Here is a 17635-nt window from a genome sequence, read left to right as displayed (position 1 = left end):
GCACCATCTTAACATCGACGGTGATCGACTCCCTTAGTAAACTTGGGTGCCCCAAGGAAGAGTCCTTGAATGAAACAGTGGTTCCCGAAAACCCTGTGGGTGGTCGGACACACGTTAACAGGAGTAAAAAGGACCAAGCGTCCCTAAGAGTGGTTAAATGCTGAAATTCGCTGCCGGCTGAAGTAGTCCAAGAGACTTCACAGGAGTCCTTTAGGAGAAAACTTGACATAGTCTTATTGACTAAAGATAGAATCTTACTATGATTTGCCATTTTTTATTTTTCCTATTTTATCGATAATATACCTAGGTTTCTGCGTGGAGGTATTGGTGATCCACTGCTACTGGCTACGGAAACCCGTTAGGCGAAAGCTTCTTCTATTCCGTCCAAAACCATTTGAACCATTTGAATGTAACATTGAATGTAGGCGCCCAGTACAGAACTATTTCTTAGTGTATCAACTTGCTTATATTTGCAGTTGGTTTTTTGTTCCCCTCCATACTAAGGCTCGTGGAAATATTTTGCTTTCTCGATGGTTTGTAAATACTTCCTTCATAATTCTGTATCCAGGGTCAAAAGCAATCCAGTCAAGAAGGAAATAAGAAGGATGATAAGGTAGGACACACTATTGACTTTTTATTTCCAGACTAAACGAAGAGAATTCGACCCACCAGTACCTACCAGAATGGGTAAACACAAACGATCAAAAGGGCCAGATAGTGCCAACAAACTACCTCAAGTCACACCTCATACACGTTGTAAACTTCGATTATTAAAAATGGAGAGAATCAAGGATTTTCTACTTATGGAAGAAGAGTTTATCAAAAATCAGGAGCGTCTTAAAACGGATGAAGAGCGTCATGAGGTATTCATAATCCAATTCCTTAAACTGGTCTTAGGAGGAACGATCAAAAGTTGATGATTTGCGTGGCACTCCAATGTCCGTGGGGACGTTGGAAGAAATTATCGACGACAATCACGTTGTGGTATCCACCTCCGTTGGTAGCGAGCACTATGTCAGCATTCTTTCCTTCGTAGACAAGGGTATGCTTGAACCTGGGTGTTCTGTCTTGTTAAACCACAAAGTATACATCGTATTTATTTCCGTTAACCTGGTTATTTAGGTTCATGCTGTTGTTGGTGTCCTGACAGACGAAACCGATCCTATGGTTACAGTTATGAAGTTAGAAAAGGCTCCACAGGAAACATACGCTGATATTGGCGGACTCGACGTACAAATTCAAGAGATTAAAGAATCAGTTGAACTACCTTTAACTCACCCAGAGCTTTATGAGGAAATGGGTATTAGACCCCCCAAAGGCGTAATTTTGTATGGTGCACCGGGGACAGGTAAAATTGCTTCCTATTTTTGCGTATTTATTGTTCTGAACTAAATGGACAGCGTATGAGATTGCTTGTCTTTCACCCTAAGCTTTTTCAAGGCGTGTTAGCCCATATCTTTCTTCCCCCTTAGATCTAACTACTAGCCTGAAATTCTTAAGAGAATGCAAACTTCATGCTTTGTTTTTTCACCGCTGCTGGTATCACCATTTTAACTCATTTTCTTTTTGCTAATGTGGATCGTTATATCTGCCTCAATCACCTACAAAAGCCCTTCATCTTGGGTGACCTAGCCCTCAGGATTAACAGTAATTCAACCTACTAGTTAGGTATAGTTTCCAATTTAATGTTTGATTCTCCGAATTATGGCTTGTGAGCTGCGATCCCGGTAAGAATGATTAACGAGACCGTAATCTATGGACTACCTTTTAGGCGACGCCATATTGGTCTTGAGGAAATCCACCTAATCACTAAGACTTAAGGAGGGTTATAAATTAATATGAGGAATCATGATCGGGATTTGGAGTTAGAAGTTAGGGCTATGAATTAGAGTTGTATTTTCATTATGAACTGATATCATCCCAAAATGCTATTTAACCACATGGATAAGTGAATTTCGCTCCAAAACTCAGGATTCGTCTTAAAACTATTTGAATCGTTTGCAAATCATAGTCTCGCTGAACGATTCTTATTGAATTGTGATTCTTCTGACTAGTTATTAATGTGTGATGTGTAAGTAGTGTGTGTGCACTTATTTATATTTGTGTAAATTAGTGACTCGATAGTCCAAGCACCTATCTACAAACAGATTGTAGATGAAAATTCCATTCCGTATAGTTTAGTCAATGCAACTGAAATCTGAATTTCTCTCGCAAGCCAATAGACTTGGAGATTGCTTTTTTCCTGCCTCTGAAATAGACACTTTACAGTTCTGCTTAATTTAGTGCTCGACCCCAAAAACGTTTTGAATTCCAACTGCAATATTTATGTAACCGGTTGCTCAATAGAGGGATGTCTAAATTTTTAGCCATTTTATTGTCTTGACCTACCTCCATGTAGAGAACAAATATTTGTAACATGCATAACACGTAGTCAAAGTAAATAATTATGTATCCAGATCAATCTCCAATGCTACCCATTAAATAATTCACCGCTACTTTATATTATTAATGGGTCAAATATTCTCTGATGTTAGCACAAGTATTTTTTTTTTACAGGCAAAACATTACTAGCTAAGGCTGTTGCTAACCAAACATCAGCTACCTTCCTTCGGGTTGTCGGGTCAGAATTAATCCAAAAGTATTTGGGTGATGGTCCAAAATTGGTTCGTGAGCTGTTCCGGTTGGCAGAGGAAAATGCGCCTAGTATTGTATTTATTGACGAGATCGATGCGGTAGGAACGAAGAGGTTTGTGGTTTTTCCCAAGTATTGTAAATGCATGGACATTCGGGATACGTTTCTCCTCTAAACTTAAAATGTTTTAAAATTAGTTCACTGCATAAATAGATCAATTTAGTGTTACCTAGCTAATCACTTGTCCATTTTTTGTGTTTGGGTCTACAGTGAGATGAAAATACAGCTACCAAAAGAAAAGGACTCGATATTTGTGTAGTTAATAAGGGCGGAATGTATGTGTTAAACATAATTGATATAAAAGCACAACAAAAGATCTCCAACTCTAGCGTGTATTCTGGAAATTCGAAACACTCGTTTGCGCAGGGGATTTCCAGCTGATATCCTTATACTTTGGTGAACAGGTATATATATATAGCCCCTCTGGGGCTACTGCTTGTCTCAAGCCCAGATAGAGGAGTAGGGTTGGGCATGGGGTTAGCGACTTCATCCTGTAGAAAACTAACTTGCTAAATAAACGCTAACCGGAAAAAGTAATTCAAACCATTTGAATCCTGCCCTGGGAGTTAGGTCTTAATTTAGAAGAGTTATGACGCCTCATGGTGGAAGCCGAGTTCCTTTGGAAGTCACAAGGCTGATGCCCCTTCTGACAAACAGAGAAACCATTAATTTAAGTACATGGAATGTTCGTACAATGTGGGAGACTGGGAGAGCCATCCAAATTGCTGCAGAAATGAAAAGATACAACCTGGAGGTGCTTGGAATCAGTGAAACACGTTGGACGCAGGTTGGACAACAACGACTGTCTTCAGGGGAACTTCTGTTATACTCCGGTCATGAAGAAGAAAATCCCCCACATACACAAGGAGTGGCATTGATGCTGTCCAGAAAAGCACAAAATGCACTTATTGGATGGAAATCTCATGGACCAAGGATCATCAAAGCCTTCTTCAAAACGGAGAGGGCATTACAATGAACGTCATCCAATGCTATGCGCCTACCAACGACTACGATGAAGACGCTAAAGACCAATTCTACGATAGGCTGCAATCGATCTTCGAGAAACGCCCAACCAAGAACCTGACCATTCTGATGGGAGATCTCAATGCTAAGGTTGTATTGGACAACACTGGATACGAGGACGTCATGGGACGACATGGACTGGGAGAAAGGAACGAAAATGGTGAGAGATTTGCAAACCTATGTGCCTTCAATAAACTGGTTATAGGTGGCACCATATTCCCACACAAATGCATACACAAACCATATGGACTTCACCGGATCACACTACACAGAACCAAATCGACCATATCTGCATCAATAAAATGTTTAGGAGGCCGATGGAGGATGTGAGAACTAGGAGAGAAGCTGATATAGCATCAGATCATACAGCCTTTCTTCGGAATACTGACAAACTCAACAAATTCGAGATAGCCCTCAACAATAAGTTCCAGACCCTTCATGATCTACTCAATGGAGAGGAAACTACCATGGAGAACAACTGGAAAGGGATCAAGGAGGCAATCACTTCAACACATCAGAAGGCTATGGTCCACAAGAAGCATTATCACAACGAATGGGTCACTGTCGATACACTGGATAGGATTGAAGAAAGGAGGAACAAGAAGGCAGCAATCAATATCAGCCGAACAAGAACAGAGAAAGCCAAGGCACAAGCTGAATATACAAAAGCAAACGATCAAGTGAAGAGGAGCATTAGAACGGACAAACGTAAATATGTGGAAGATCTAGTAACGACTCTGGAAAAGGCTGTACGAGAAGGAAACATGAGACAACTGTATGATACAACAAAGAAACTCGCTGGAAATTACCGTAAACCAGAACGACCAGTGAAAAGCAAGGAAGACAAAGAAATCACCAACATCGAAGAACAGCGATACAGGTGGGTGAAATACTTCGAGGAACTCTTGAACCAACCAACCCCACTAAACCCACCCAACATCAAAGCAGCATCCGCGGACCTCCCAATCGATGTTGGCTCACCAACAATTGAAGAGGTCAGCATGGCCATCAAACGAATCAAGAGCGGCAAAGCAACAGGGCCAGAAAACATTCCAACAGAGGCACTGAAAGCAGATGTAGCAGCAACTGCAAAGATACTTCACATTCTCTTCAGTAAGATTTGGGATGATGAACAAGTACCAACAGACTGGAAAGAAAAACACCTGATCAAAATACCAAAGAAAGGCGATCTCAGAAAGTGTGATAACTACAGGGGCATCACTCTTCTCTCAATACCAGGAAAATTTTTCAACAGGGTGTTGTTAAACAGAATAAAGGATTCCGTAGACGCCCAACTTCGAGATCACCAGGCTGGATTCCGTAAGGATCGATCGTGTACAGACCAAATCGCAACTCAACGGATCATTGTGGAACAATCAATTAAATGGAATTCATCACTCTACATCAACTTCATTGACTACGAGAAAGCATTTGATATCATGGACAGCACAACAATATGGAGGCTTCGGCAGTACGACGTGCCTGAGAAGATAGTCAATATCATAAGAGATTTCTATGATGGGTTAAACTCCAAAAACGGTCATGGAGGATAACTGACAGACCCGTTCGAACTAAAGACCGGTATCAGGCAAGGTTTCTTACTCTCATCCTTTCTCTTTCTCCTGGTGATCGACTGGATTATAAAGACGTCAACATCTGGGGGAAAGCATGGGATACAGTGGACAGCTAGGATGCAGCTGGACGATCTAGACTTCGCAGATGATCTGGCTCTTCTATCACACCTGCAACAACAAGTGCAGGAGAAGACGACCAGTGTAGTAGCAGCCTCAGCAGCAGTAGGTCTCAACATACATCAGGGGAAAAGCAAGATTCTCCGATACAACACAATACGCATCACTCTACCCACACTGTCAAATGATTTCTCATAGTCAAGGAATTCTATGTATAGTGACGAGATCCATTCAACTGATTGTCCAACGATGATCTGTAGTGTCGCGACTTGGTCTGTGCACGACCGATACTTACGGAGCATTTTCCTCTTCGTGACCAGATTAGAGCAGCATCTCTCCCGTACCTAACCTTTGCTGTCCAGATTGGGTCCAATGGGTTTCGCTGATTCCGAGCACTGTCAAGTTGTACCTCCTCATTTCCGAAGCTATATGACTGGTCCTCCAGGTCTCCCACATTGTCCGGAGGTCACGAGACTTCCGAAGAATCTTGGCTTGCATCATGGGCCGTCATAATTCTTTCTTTGAACTCAGAGGTCAGAGTTTAGATGGTTTAAATTATTTATTCTGGTTAGCATTTTTTAGCAAGGTTGTTTTTTACGGGATGGGGATGCTGATCCTATTTTCAACTCTTCCTCGTTTACCCGAGCTTGGGACCGGCGATAGCCGTATAAAAGATGCAGGTGGATTTCCTTGCGAAGTAACTGTTCAATAAAGCGAACATGTATATGTACTAAGTTGGAATTTGATGAAAATACAGAATCTGTGAATAAGTATTTTGGAATGTTAAGTTCATGTTTTGTATTCTTTGGTATTAGAAAATTACGATTCCAGCCAAAACCAAGAACTTTATTGGTCTTTGGTCACCGAATTAAGAATACCAGTAAGATACACGGTGTTCAATGCAGGATGGTATCTATTCAAGTGATCAAACCCAGTCAGTAAGGAAGCAGTCATTTTTTACTACCCATTTAATTCAGTAGTTGGAACAAGACATATCTTAAAGTTCACTGCTTGGTTACTTTCACTACGTTTGCTTCTTTATTATTATTATTAACTTTCTTATTGCCAATGGGGTTAGATTTATGAATTTTTCAAATAACACTGAGTTCGTATGCCGTTAATGTAATCTAGGCTAAGTTCGTTTCAATAAATCCTTTTTGATTATTTTAGGTATGAATCGAATTCAGGTGGTGAACGCGAAATACAGAGGACAATGTTAGAATTACTTAATCAACTGGATGGTTTTGATTCCCGTGGAGATGTGAAAGTTATTATGGCCACTAACAGAATCGAAACGTTGGACCCTGCGCTAATCAGACCTGGTCGAATCGATCGTAAAATCGAATTTCCCCTACCTGATGAAAAAACAAAACGTCGTATTTTCAGTATTCATACAAGTCGCATGACTTTAGCTGAGGATGTAAATTTGGAGGAATATGTTACTTCTAAAGATGAACTTTCAGGTGCTGACATCAAGGTGAGATGATACTTAATTTATGCAAGCACACCGAACCATTGCTTACCCAAGTTGGGGTATTGATGAGTAATGCAGAAATAGGCCTGGGGAAAATCAGGAGCAGTGTGACTGAGACGTTACAAGAATCTATGAAGCGCGTGACTTAATTGGCCTAGGTCTTCCAAGTCATTTGATTATAGATTTCAAAATAAGCAACCTATTGTTTGCTACCGAGACCGGCCCACACACAAACCTATGTTATGTGGCTCATATCATTCCTGCTTTCCAGTTATACCAAATTTTATGTGAAATTAAATAAACTGCTTCACTATTTCCTTATCTTTTTTACAATGTCATTCACTTATGAAATAAACAAGTGTTTCAGTCGTCGAAAAACGACTGGGAATCTCCAATTTTAGCTGATAGAATGCATTCTGAAATCCTGAATTTCAGATTAAATCAGATTGGTTCACTAAAATGTAGCGTGTCCGTAAATTCTAAGGCAGGCTTACTCGTCACTGTCGCGCTGTATTTCTTCATATAGTGCTTAAACGTTCTCGACTAAGAAAGTTATGTAACATCCTTACAACCAACATCGTGCAAGTGTTCAGCTCACGTGTAGTGCCTTTGTAAAAGCCCCATACGAAATAATCATCCTTTGAAAGCTCATAGGTGTGGATTTCACCGGAAATTTCCGCCGTTTTTTTACACAATTGTTGTTAGGATACCAAATTTTCCTGTGTTTATGTTGAATGGAATAAGGACAGCCTTCATGTATTCGGGCTGAAATCAAAGCTATGCTATGTAATTCACAAACTGTTGTCAGAATCATTTTATAAAGATCAAGATCTAGAAGAGTAGGAAAGGTAATGCTTATTTTTAACTGCGTAGTAATAAAAGTGGGTTTTGATTTTCTTATTTATTTGTTTCCAGGCTATTTGTACTGAGGCTGGGTTACTAGCTCTACGAGAAAGAAGGATGAAAGTCACTGATGAAGATTTCAAAAAGGCGAGAGAGAATGTACTTTATCGAAAAAGTGAAGGGACACCTGAAGGACTTTATCTATAACTTGACTCACTTCTGCACTCTGTAAAATATCTGTACGCAAAAATGTTTTACCTACTGGTATCTTGCTTATTTCACAGTATATCTTCTTACTAAATTATTTTAATCCGCCTGTTCAAATATTTTCTGAGCGGCCTTGTATTCATTATCGGATCCGTACTCCTGTAAAACTAATGTTTCCAATTTTGTTGACTACAACCCGTTTACTTTTACTCAGAGGACTGATGAAAGTTGTCGTTTTATATCGAATTCTCGCATTTCTTATGTATCATAACATTTAGCCGCATATTAGTGTTACTATATCACTCATACAAACCTTTGGTACTGCTTAATCAAAGATTTTAGCTTGGAACTATTTGGTATCCATTTGATTAGCTGTAATGGTAAGAGACGACAGTTAAATTGGTGTACACTTTGCAAGGTTCGAAGGTGAATGAATCAAATACAAAATATCTAGTTGTGGCTTGAAATCACAAACGATTGGTCTTCAGTTGGACACATTAAATAGGTTAGAATTAAGGAATTGAAGTAGAGCAACCGATCTTCAACTACCAGGTTGTGGGTTGGAACCCAGACCTACCAACACCGATTCGAGAATACTAGTATCGCATGCACTCACATTAAATGCGTTTTAATTCCGAGCATATTAGTCTATCTAGTTACTCAACTGAATCACGCCCCACCTTTAAACCGAACATTGTACTCGTCTTGATTTCTTCTTCTAAGATTCAATAGCAAAATGCAACGATTAACTGTTAAAAACGTCAAATAATGTCGCGTAATTATAGCGTTTACGGTTTCGTTGCACTGAAGTAGGGTTCTGCTAGAAAGACAACTGCCTAATTTCACGGAAGTTACAGTTAGTCGAGTATATACGAGTTTTCAGCATAAATAACCTGGTTTTCTAGAACCACACGACACGTCCTATCACGAAGCCAAAAATTTACTCTCCTCCCAGGTTGCTCAGTGAACTGGAGTTTGTTAATACATACATTCGAAGTTGTTTCTAGAATGGTTGTAACTTTTAAAGTACGAGTTAGTAACTAATACTCTTATAACTTCAGATAAATCTGCAATAATAACAACACAGGAATATATAATGGTTGGTTTTACTTCACTTGACTACTTAAATATTTTGAAAAATTAAACGCTTTGTTACAGCCATACTCATTTAAAATAATTTATAGACTGATTTACAGTTTAATAGCCACAAAGGTAATTTGTTTTTGGAAACAGCACTCGGATTTTCAGTAAATACTTTAGGAATTTCACTACGTTATTTTTTTTTGAGCAGTTCAACATGTACGTCAACTTGATGCTTTGAAATAATAATTCTTACGACTATTAACTACCCTGTATTAGTTTTCCTTAAAAAAGAAAACTACTTGTGTTTGTTTTCTAAAGATGATCCAGAAACAAGTTCAGGAATCCAATGCGTTTTACAAATCTAGAGCTCGATTACTTGGATAACAATTATTTGGAAGGTTTTATTTAGATCACTTTTATGTGAAAGGTTATAATCATACTTATCTACTACATATACAGGATTAAATTATTGAATAGTAAGTGGATATCAGTTACTTTTTAAGTATTCAAGCAAAATGTCTATCTGGCAATTATTGAATTTAATTCTAAAAAGGTATCCTAACTATCACTGCTATTAATCAAGTGAAATCTTCACAAGTGGTAGAATACCCTGACTGTTTTTTACATTAATGATGTGACTGTGTCTTGTTAACAGCCGAAGCAGAGTTCTTATAGTAGATTCACGTACTTAGCTTCATCCTTATTATGATAAGACAAGCACTGTTATCAAAAGGACCTGAATATTTTCCAGTAATTTTTATCTGCAAAAGCTGTTTAACAATATTTATATGGTGTAAATAGTGTACTGAACATGTTCAAATACTCCCAACATCGATGTCATCAGAATTCGTTGGTGAAATAAAAACTGTTGATTGAGACGAGGTGTAGACTATTAACAGTCGTCCCACTATGTTTAACATTTTATTGATGAATTGTCACATTTTGTTCACCAAAGATATCCGCTTCTTTGGGAACAAACTATATGTTGAAATAACTAGTGTCAACATGTTTTTGATACTTAGTTAATTGGATAGAATTTTTAAAGTGAAAAGTAATTTATAACTATAATTTATTACAATAATTATATAGGCATTAGAAATATGGTGATAAACGTGCAGATTTTAGTCCATTGGACACCAAATATGTCAGCGTCGTAACGGGAAATTGACAAATGTTTAGGTGCAATTGATATCGCAATTGACAAACTGAGATGAAGTGCTATACGGACATAAATGTGGTTAGGAGAATTAGACAAAATTCATGTTTTAATTTTGCTTAACTTATCAAAGTTGGGTATTTAACTAGGATCAATAACCGTTACGAAATAGGTGCGAATCGCTGTCTACTATTGCTATTTAGCCACCTCATTTCAAACTAACGCGGATCGAAGGTAGAACAAATTCGTCCCGACATTGCAAGCAGATCTGGACAACTGATGAATACAAGTATAAGACTGATATTTGAAATTCATGATACGAAATATAACTTTCTCTACACCACAGAGTCAATTTTGTTATCTTATCTAATTTGCTCTCATCGCCCGAGACTGATGTATCATATGATCATGCTCTTATCGAATAGTCTACACAATACACAGGGGGCATTGATGCGAATTCGTTAAGTGTTAGATGGTTGGAAGCAGTCAACATGAAGTCCTAGACTTAGCTTCCCTGCTAGTTGGAACTCGTCAACAAGGTGTATTTGTAATCTTGAGGAAACTAGTGAGATTTGAACCCGCTTCTGCCAGTATCACCCAGTCAGAGACGTTATAACCCATCTATTCTGAAAAGTCCTATTTAGATAAACTGAATTTTTGTGATTGGGAAGTCTTGTTAAAAAGTCTGTAAAGTTGGTCACGTATTTTCAAGTCACTTTAATGCGACTCATTAGAAAGTTAGTTCAAACCGGTTTTATCATTTTTAAGTTTAATAATCTTAAGTATAACAACGACCATGACACTTCATTGTGAAAATTGAGAACAAGACTTTTAGTAATTGTTTACAAATGGAATTTTATTTACATATATAAATTACTGTACAGTTCATGACCGAAAGCGATCTTCATACCGGTCTATTGGACTCTACATATAGCACTTAACAAACCAAAATGTTCCCAGCATTAAAATTTGTGTATGTAACTCTCCTGAAAATTTATGCAGAACAATGACTAAATGAGAAATAATCTTTGTAATGCTAAAATATTATGAGAACAATAACTAAAAAAGAAGCAACAATAATACCGTCATTATCAACAATAAAGTTGAGTAAAGCAACACTTACCTAAGATAACTTGACTGGAAAAACTTTTGTAATGATGATTGAATGCCTAAATTACGGTCACCAAATTATTGCATAGAATCTGAGCAAAATCAATAACTATACTCTAGCTGTTACTACCGGTTGCGAAAGTGTAAGACATATCTTCACTATTTCAGTTCTCTTTTAAATTATCAATAAAAACATGATCTATCTCAAGAAATGTTAAAACGTTTTATGTCCATGACATTTATGCACACCTGAAGTGTCCAGTTTGTCCCATACATTAGGTTTCAACTGCTTGAATTGTGGGGACACAGATATGTTTTGGCAGTATGTGAGAAACCTAAAACAATGACACTAAATACCTGTTCCCATACACAGAACGCCAAGCTAATCGGGAAATCTTCAGGAACAACTATCTGTTAAACAGTTCCGAATTTGAAGTTTAGTAACGTGTAGACTAGAAATTCAAGTGTAATAATCCAAGAACGTGCATAGTTTCTGATCGGGGTGTGTGACGCAAACATATTTAATGGTCGTAATCATCTTCAATGTAGGAATTGAGACGAATACTTACCGGTTCGAAGTTGTTACACTCTAGCATAGAAGGAGAGGAAATTAACAAGATGATAAAGGCATTATTAATAGAAGCGATGGAAATGCGTTTATCAACTGAATCTTAGGGGTCAACATCACACTTTATTTGTCAATTTCATTCGTTGCTTTTGAAACATTCTTTATGTTTCGTTCCTTACTACTATCGATATCATTATTTCGAAATCTTACATTTACACCCTGTTAATAAAAATAGACGACTATTTATCGCTCTAGACTACTATGACAATGTGTGATATATTCCTATTTAGTGAGGAATACTCCTATTAGTTAGCTTCAAAACGGAATTCGTCAGGAAAGTAACCAAGATGGGAGTTATGAACAGACAATTGATGCCACTAGATAGATGAAATCCTAAAGCGTTTGAAAAACAATAACAGAAGACACAGAAAGGTATGCAAAAACGTTCGACTGACTATAAAGTGTCGAAAACAACTATTTTGAGTTGGGGAGCACATAAATATTTTAGGACTAGATGTTTTCTGTTTTGTAACACTGTCTTTATCTCTTATAAACGTTCCCGCTGCAACATGTACGTATTCAAAATACATGAAAATATATGAAAGTAGCCAGGTCTAATAAAAGGAAGGTTGAAATTATGTGAATTTGCTATTAAATCTGCTTAAACAAGTGTGGATAAAAATATGAAGTCACATCTAGCCAGACAGCAATGAATTACAAAAACAAGATAAATAAGTTTGAACATACAGAAACGATCTGTCCTAGCAATAGTTAGCCAGACAGAAACAGAGTACTGGATCCCGAAAATATTTGAGAAAACTAATCCAATACTTATATTGTGTCCATCAACTGACATTATTTGTCAAGCACTAATACTGAGTTTGTGTTGGGTAGTGTGCCTAAATTCACTGGTATTAACATGCTGTTTGTGGCGAATCGCAGGAAATTTGTAACAATTTAGTAAGTATAAACTGAAGATCCTGGAGACTCACTCCACGAAAAAGTCTATACTATCTAATGGCTATCAACAAAATCCTATTTCTCCAGAAGCAACAAATTAGGTTGGTATTACTTTGATTGACAGATAGAAGTAAAAAGATTATGTAATTCGGCACAAATTTATGTCAATCTAAATTTTCAAAACTTACATTTATTAAGATGAGACCAGCAAAATGAAAATTAAAATACTTATCTTTGCGGGAAACTACAAATATGAGATAGTTTAGAAGGGACAAGTGAGGTTTGGGAATGGGAAGTATGTGGTAGTATTATGCTCAAGATTGGAGAAAATAAAAGAATAAATGTACCTGAGCCATAGTGATAGGTTTCAAACTACCTTAACTAAGTCCCCTAGTGATAGGTTACGTTTGTTATTCCATGCTGTATCAACAAATAGTCACCAAAAAGAACAGCAAACTAGTGTTTTCCAGAAATTAACAATGATTGGATTTTTATTAGACTTGACAAAAAGGCCTGCAGAAAGTTCTAGAAAAACAAATGTTGTAAACCACCGAAGAGCAGATAAATAAACGGCTAGACGAACAAATACAATAAATAAAATTAGATCCATTTTATTAAAAAACCGGATATAAAGGTATCAAAACGAAATTTGAAAATAAGGATATTACACTATTACTTTCCTGAACTAACTTACTTTAATGGTTCAATCCTAACTTTTTCTGTCCATAGATCTTTCATCACAGAGGAGTCCAAGTTCCGATAAAAATTTTGTAGGGTTGTCATCGTTCAGACTACTAGAAATGAGATCATACATTCCAACAGACTTCGCACGGCTCGTTATTTGCTCTACTGATACCTTGGCAATGCGAACAGCAAGTGCATAATATTTCCAAAGTCGAGAACTTGAGGTCACCACAGAAGTTGCATTTATTAGAATTTCTAGAAGAGTTGATAACTGTTCAGATGATCGTATATGTGAGAGGGTTTTAAATGTTGTAGAAGCATACAAAAGCCAGAAGTCTTCATTATCGGGTCTATCTAAACATCCGATTGCACACAGACTTTGAGCTAAAAAGTGGTCACCTAGAGCACATAAAGTCCGACACAAAGAAGGAACCAGAGAAGCACCATATATTTCAACAAGTTGCACACATATATCGTGACGAATCCCGGGAGGAAGAAGCCCTAAATTAATTTGTTGAATTGATTCAAGAAAGTACGCTGGAAGTAACTTACGATCCAACTTGAAAGGGTTATCGATGAACAGTAACTTTATGATAGTAGGATAAGTTGAATTGTCTAACTGATTCACATGACTTGCTAATAAGATACTCATTAGGGCTAGAAGACGAATGAAAACATAATTTGGATCTTCGTTTGCACAACTCATGATGCATGACTTATAGTGACTAATCAAGTGGTCTAAAACTTCACCATAATTTAGGCAATGAATAATGGTATACAGACAATAACTGAGCCATAAATATGTGGAACTTCGTGGACACACTTTAAAGTTAACAAGACTGCTATTACTGGACTTTATATTCAACAAATTTTCATACGCTGAAATAACGCTTTCGCAATCATCTTTTGGAAGGAAGATTAAGTTGCCTAAACACTCGATAAGATGGAATTCCGTAGAATTTAAAGTTTTTCTACGCCGATTTAAACATGTTATCAAGAATCCAAATTCAATCCGATGGGCCAAATTAAGGTTAACTCGTAAATTGTCAGGTACATTACTTATCAAGCTTGTCCAGTCAAGAGATGAATCTAAGGAAAATAGAGAATATACTGCAGATGGGAAAAATAAATCATCTACAAACTCAGGGGAATGTAATGCTACTGTCAGTGCTATATCTGCTGCAGTTTTAAATTTGGAATCTGCATTAAGAGTTTGGATGTATAAATGAGTGATATACAGGAAGCAAGTGAAGCTAATATCAGTCTTAATATTTTCAAATGATTCCAGTAACTGAGATAAATTTTTAGAAATACCAGTTTCAGTGGCTGCCATTTCAATAATTTCCAGGTTAGACAGAAGGACTGTTTTGGAGAAGCATGGTGAATTGGCAGTAGAAAATAGGTTCTCTTGGGGTAAAGTGCCATTTAGTTGGTGATATAATCGTAACCACCATAAGAAATAAATTAGCTTGTTCTCCTTAGGTAATGATTTGAGAGTATGTTTTAGGATGGTTATTACCTTGTTATCTAAACCAACTTCTTGTTCAAGTAAACACCACTGATAAACGAAGTACGCGAAAGATGACTCAAAATTTGACTCTTGATTTGCTTGTGCATCTAGCTGGAATTGAAGAGTTATATATTCCAGAGACAATTGAATTATAGATCTGCGGATTGGTATGCTTAAATTGGAATGTCGCAATGCTAATCTACAGGCATGTAATGGAAAACCAGAGGCTTTTAGGTAATCAAAAAGCTTTTGCTTAACTGTTATCTGATCCATATTAGAACATAGCAAAAATCCGAATACTAGATGGGCACATAAGTCTGCAGGGAATGAGGATTTTTCGAGGTCGCTTAAGAATTTAAGAAGGATGGAAGAGTTTTTTGGTTCTGAACGTAAATATGCAAGATAAGCTGCATGCCAACGTTGCATTTCTGGTGACTGAGAAAAATCTGACGCAGATACGGTCAAATTCTCTTTACACACTTCACAATACACGTCATCATATTTCCCTTTATTTTCCTCGCCAAGCAGAGAAACAGAATCCGTAGTAACCACAGGTGAAGAGGGAAGAAGCTTCGGTCTTGTTTTTATAACAGTTGAATTTTTGGGATGCTGAAATATACATGTTTTGTCTAGACATTCACCATCGAGAAAAAATGGGCAAATCGGGCGAAATGGATCTAATTCCAGTAAGGTTTCCGAACTTGGTTTTACTGCTGCCACCGGCTTCACGCTTTTTATGTTAAACTTCGATGCAGTTGGGTTAAAATGATAGTGAACAAGAAACCACGTAACCACTTTCGCTCTTTGCAGAACATCTAGAGACAAAATAATAAGATCTCTGCGTAGATTTACAGATGATAAAGCAAAGCCTGTTTGTATTATGTCCGCAGTGGAGCGGTTTACAGAATTAAGCACATCTGAATATAATTTTTGGGCTGAAGCCAGTTTCCGCTGATATGTAGCATTTGTACGTTGGGCCTTGAGAAGAGACTTACTAGCTTCTTTATACAACAAAGCTGTATGCTTACTGCGCCTACGAAGTTCTGATAACGTAGTTGATAACTTCCGAACGATTTTACGTCGTTCATCTATTAAGTGTTGTTGACGTTTAACAGTTAGTTTCAATCTGAGAAGCTCCATTTTTCGTTGCAACAACATTTTTTCTTCTTGATGAAAACGACTGATTTTCTTTGATTGATTAGGAATATTCACTATGATCGGAGGTTTAGAAGCGCATTTCTTTGCTGTTGAACCTTTGAAAACAGCACCAACAGGTTGACTAGGTGAGTCATCGCTATCTGATGATTCATGTAACGTAATTACGAATTTCTGCTTATGTTTTAAAGTTGATGAATCACATGATGCCTTGACTTTTGAAAAAGCATTCCTGACTTCAGGTAAGTTATGAAGCAGTGGGAGATCAGTTTTCGGTTGAGTTTTATTCCCTGAAGCGGTTTTTTTCTGGAGCAACATACTCCTTAGTGCACGACTTCTGAGTTCGATTTCATCTAATTCTGCTGAGCACTTCAGAAATAAATAACAAATGAGGTAAACCTACGTTCTGAACAACTGAATCGTCTGACTCTGTGTATGCGGAGAGGAAAGCATCAGCATATTCGGATCCAGAGTCTTCCTCAGAAGTAACAATTTCCATTGGGACATCATCCAAATTTACTTCACATAATGACGTTTGCATGATGTCATTTGAAGGACCTAATAAACACACTTTATGTAAATGAACTCGATATACTGCTTGTTGGTGGATTGAAGATTGGACATGGATCTTGAAGAAGTGGCCCCCGTTTGGGTTGAGACGACAACGGCACAGGGACACTGAAAAACGAACTTTCGTTCCCTTGCAGAACGGGTATGATACATGAGAAAGGGTTATGAACAAAAATATTTTGCACAGGATAACGATAATTTTCCATTTACCTAAAATTTGTCAAAGAAAAAAGCGTTAGTACAGAAATCCAGGAGTTCTCGACGTAATGAATACGTTAAAGATCTTGGTGATGTATATTGAACGTTATCCTAAGTTTTTGTGGAAAGGAGTCCTATATCTTTATGCAGAAATAAAGACGCCATTTGGAGTTGTCTAGTTGGTATCAAGTAGTAAAGACGTTTTAGAAGCACTCTAAAATTTCAAAGGCTTGGGCTTTCAAATCATTAGACCTATGTGGCACAATCTGTGACATTTTGGCGAAGCTAAATTTAAAAAAGCAAGAGCTAATACTGATAGCAACAAAACTCAGAATTATGTTATTTTATATTCCCAAGGGACGAAAGGGAAATTTGTGAAGGAAAAATCGCCATATCTTATAGTCAATAGAGAGGACTGACTTTACAACCGTTACATATTCAAGCCAGTGGTTCGTGAGAAAGTCAGTTGCATAACACTCCTCAGGACTTTGGAGCTAAAGAAAAAGCGAATGAAAACAAACAAATAAAAACGTGTTATTTAGTCATTCAGTCACAAAGTAGGACCTGTACACATGTACCCTACATTAGCACGTTGAAATGAAATTGTCAAACCAAATCCCAGAATAGTAGAAGTAGTAATAGTATCAGTGGTAATAGGAGAGACTAAGCATATAAGATACGACTCGGAAAAAAAATACAAATTAGCGAAAT

General features: G+C 37.4%; 2 protein-coding genes across 2 annotated transcripts; one reads left to right on the top strand and one right to left on the bottom strand.

Moving 5' to 3' along the window:
* Window positions 1–446: 446 nt before the first annotated feature.
* On the top strand, window positions 447–8140 carry Smp_173840 (26S protease regulatory subunit, putative). Its single transcript, XM_018792558.1, has 8 exons — window positions 447–533; window positions 569–613; window positions 645–863; window positions 898–1083; window positions 1123–1348; window positions 2557–2746; window positions 6577–6883; window positions 7796–8140. The coding sequence occupies exons 1-8, from the start codon at window positions 531–533 to the stop codon at window positions 7928–7930; spliced, it is 1311 nt and encodes a 436-aa protein (XP_018644409.1). The 5' UTR covers window positions 447–530; the 3' UTR covers window positions 7931–8140.
* Window positions 8141–11002: 2862 nt separating this feature from the next.
* Smp_094320 (hypothetical protein) lies at window positions 11003–16697 on the bottom strand (the record flags this gene model as incomplete). Its single annotated transcript, XM_018792557.1, has 3 exons — window positions 11003–11155; window positions 13502–16525; window positions 16560–16697. The coding sequence occupies 2 exons, from the start codon at window positions 16695–16697 to the stop codon at window positions 13517–13519; spliced, it is 3147 nt and encodes a 1048-aa protein (XP_018644410.1). The 3' UTR covers window positions 11003–11155; window positions 13502–13516.
* Window positions 16698–17635: the final 938 nt, after the last annotated feature.

This window comes from Schistosoma mansoni (genome assembly GCF_000237925.1).
Source record: "Schistosoma mansoni, WGS project CABG00000000 data, supercontig 0250, strain Puerto Rico, whole genome shotgun sequence".
Lineage (NCBI taxonomy): Eukaryota > Metazoa > Platyhelminthes > Trematoda > Strigeidida > Schistosomatidae > Schistosoma > Schistosoma mansoni.
Note: the sequence above shows the minus strand (reverse complement) of the source record. Positions and strands in the feature narration are given on the sequence as shown.

Excerpts from the sequence above, each read along its gene's own strand:
- Smp_173840 (XM_018792558.1), top strand. Across the intron at positions 614-644 it reads GAAATAAGAAGGATGATAAG|ACTAAACGAAGAGAATTCGA; the intron begins GTAGGACACACT and ends TTTTATTTCCAG. Across the intron at positions 2,747-6,576 it reads GATGCGGTAGGAACGAAGAG|GTATGAATCGAATTCAGGTG; the intron begins GTTTGTGGTTTT and ends TGATTATTTTAG.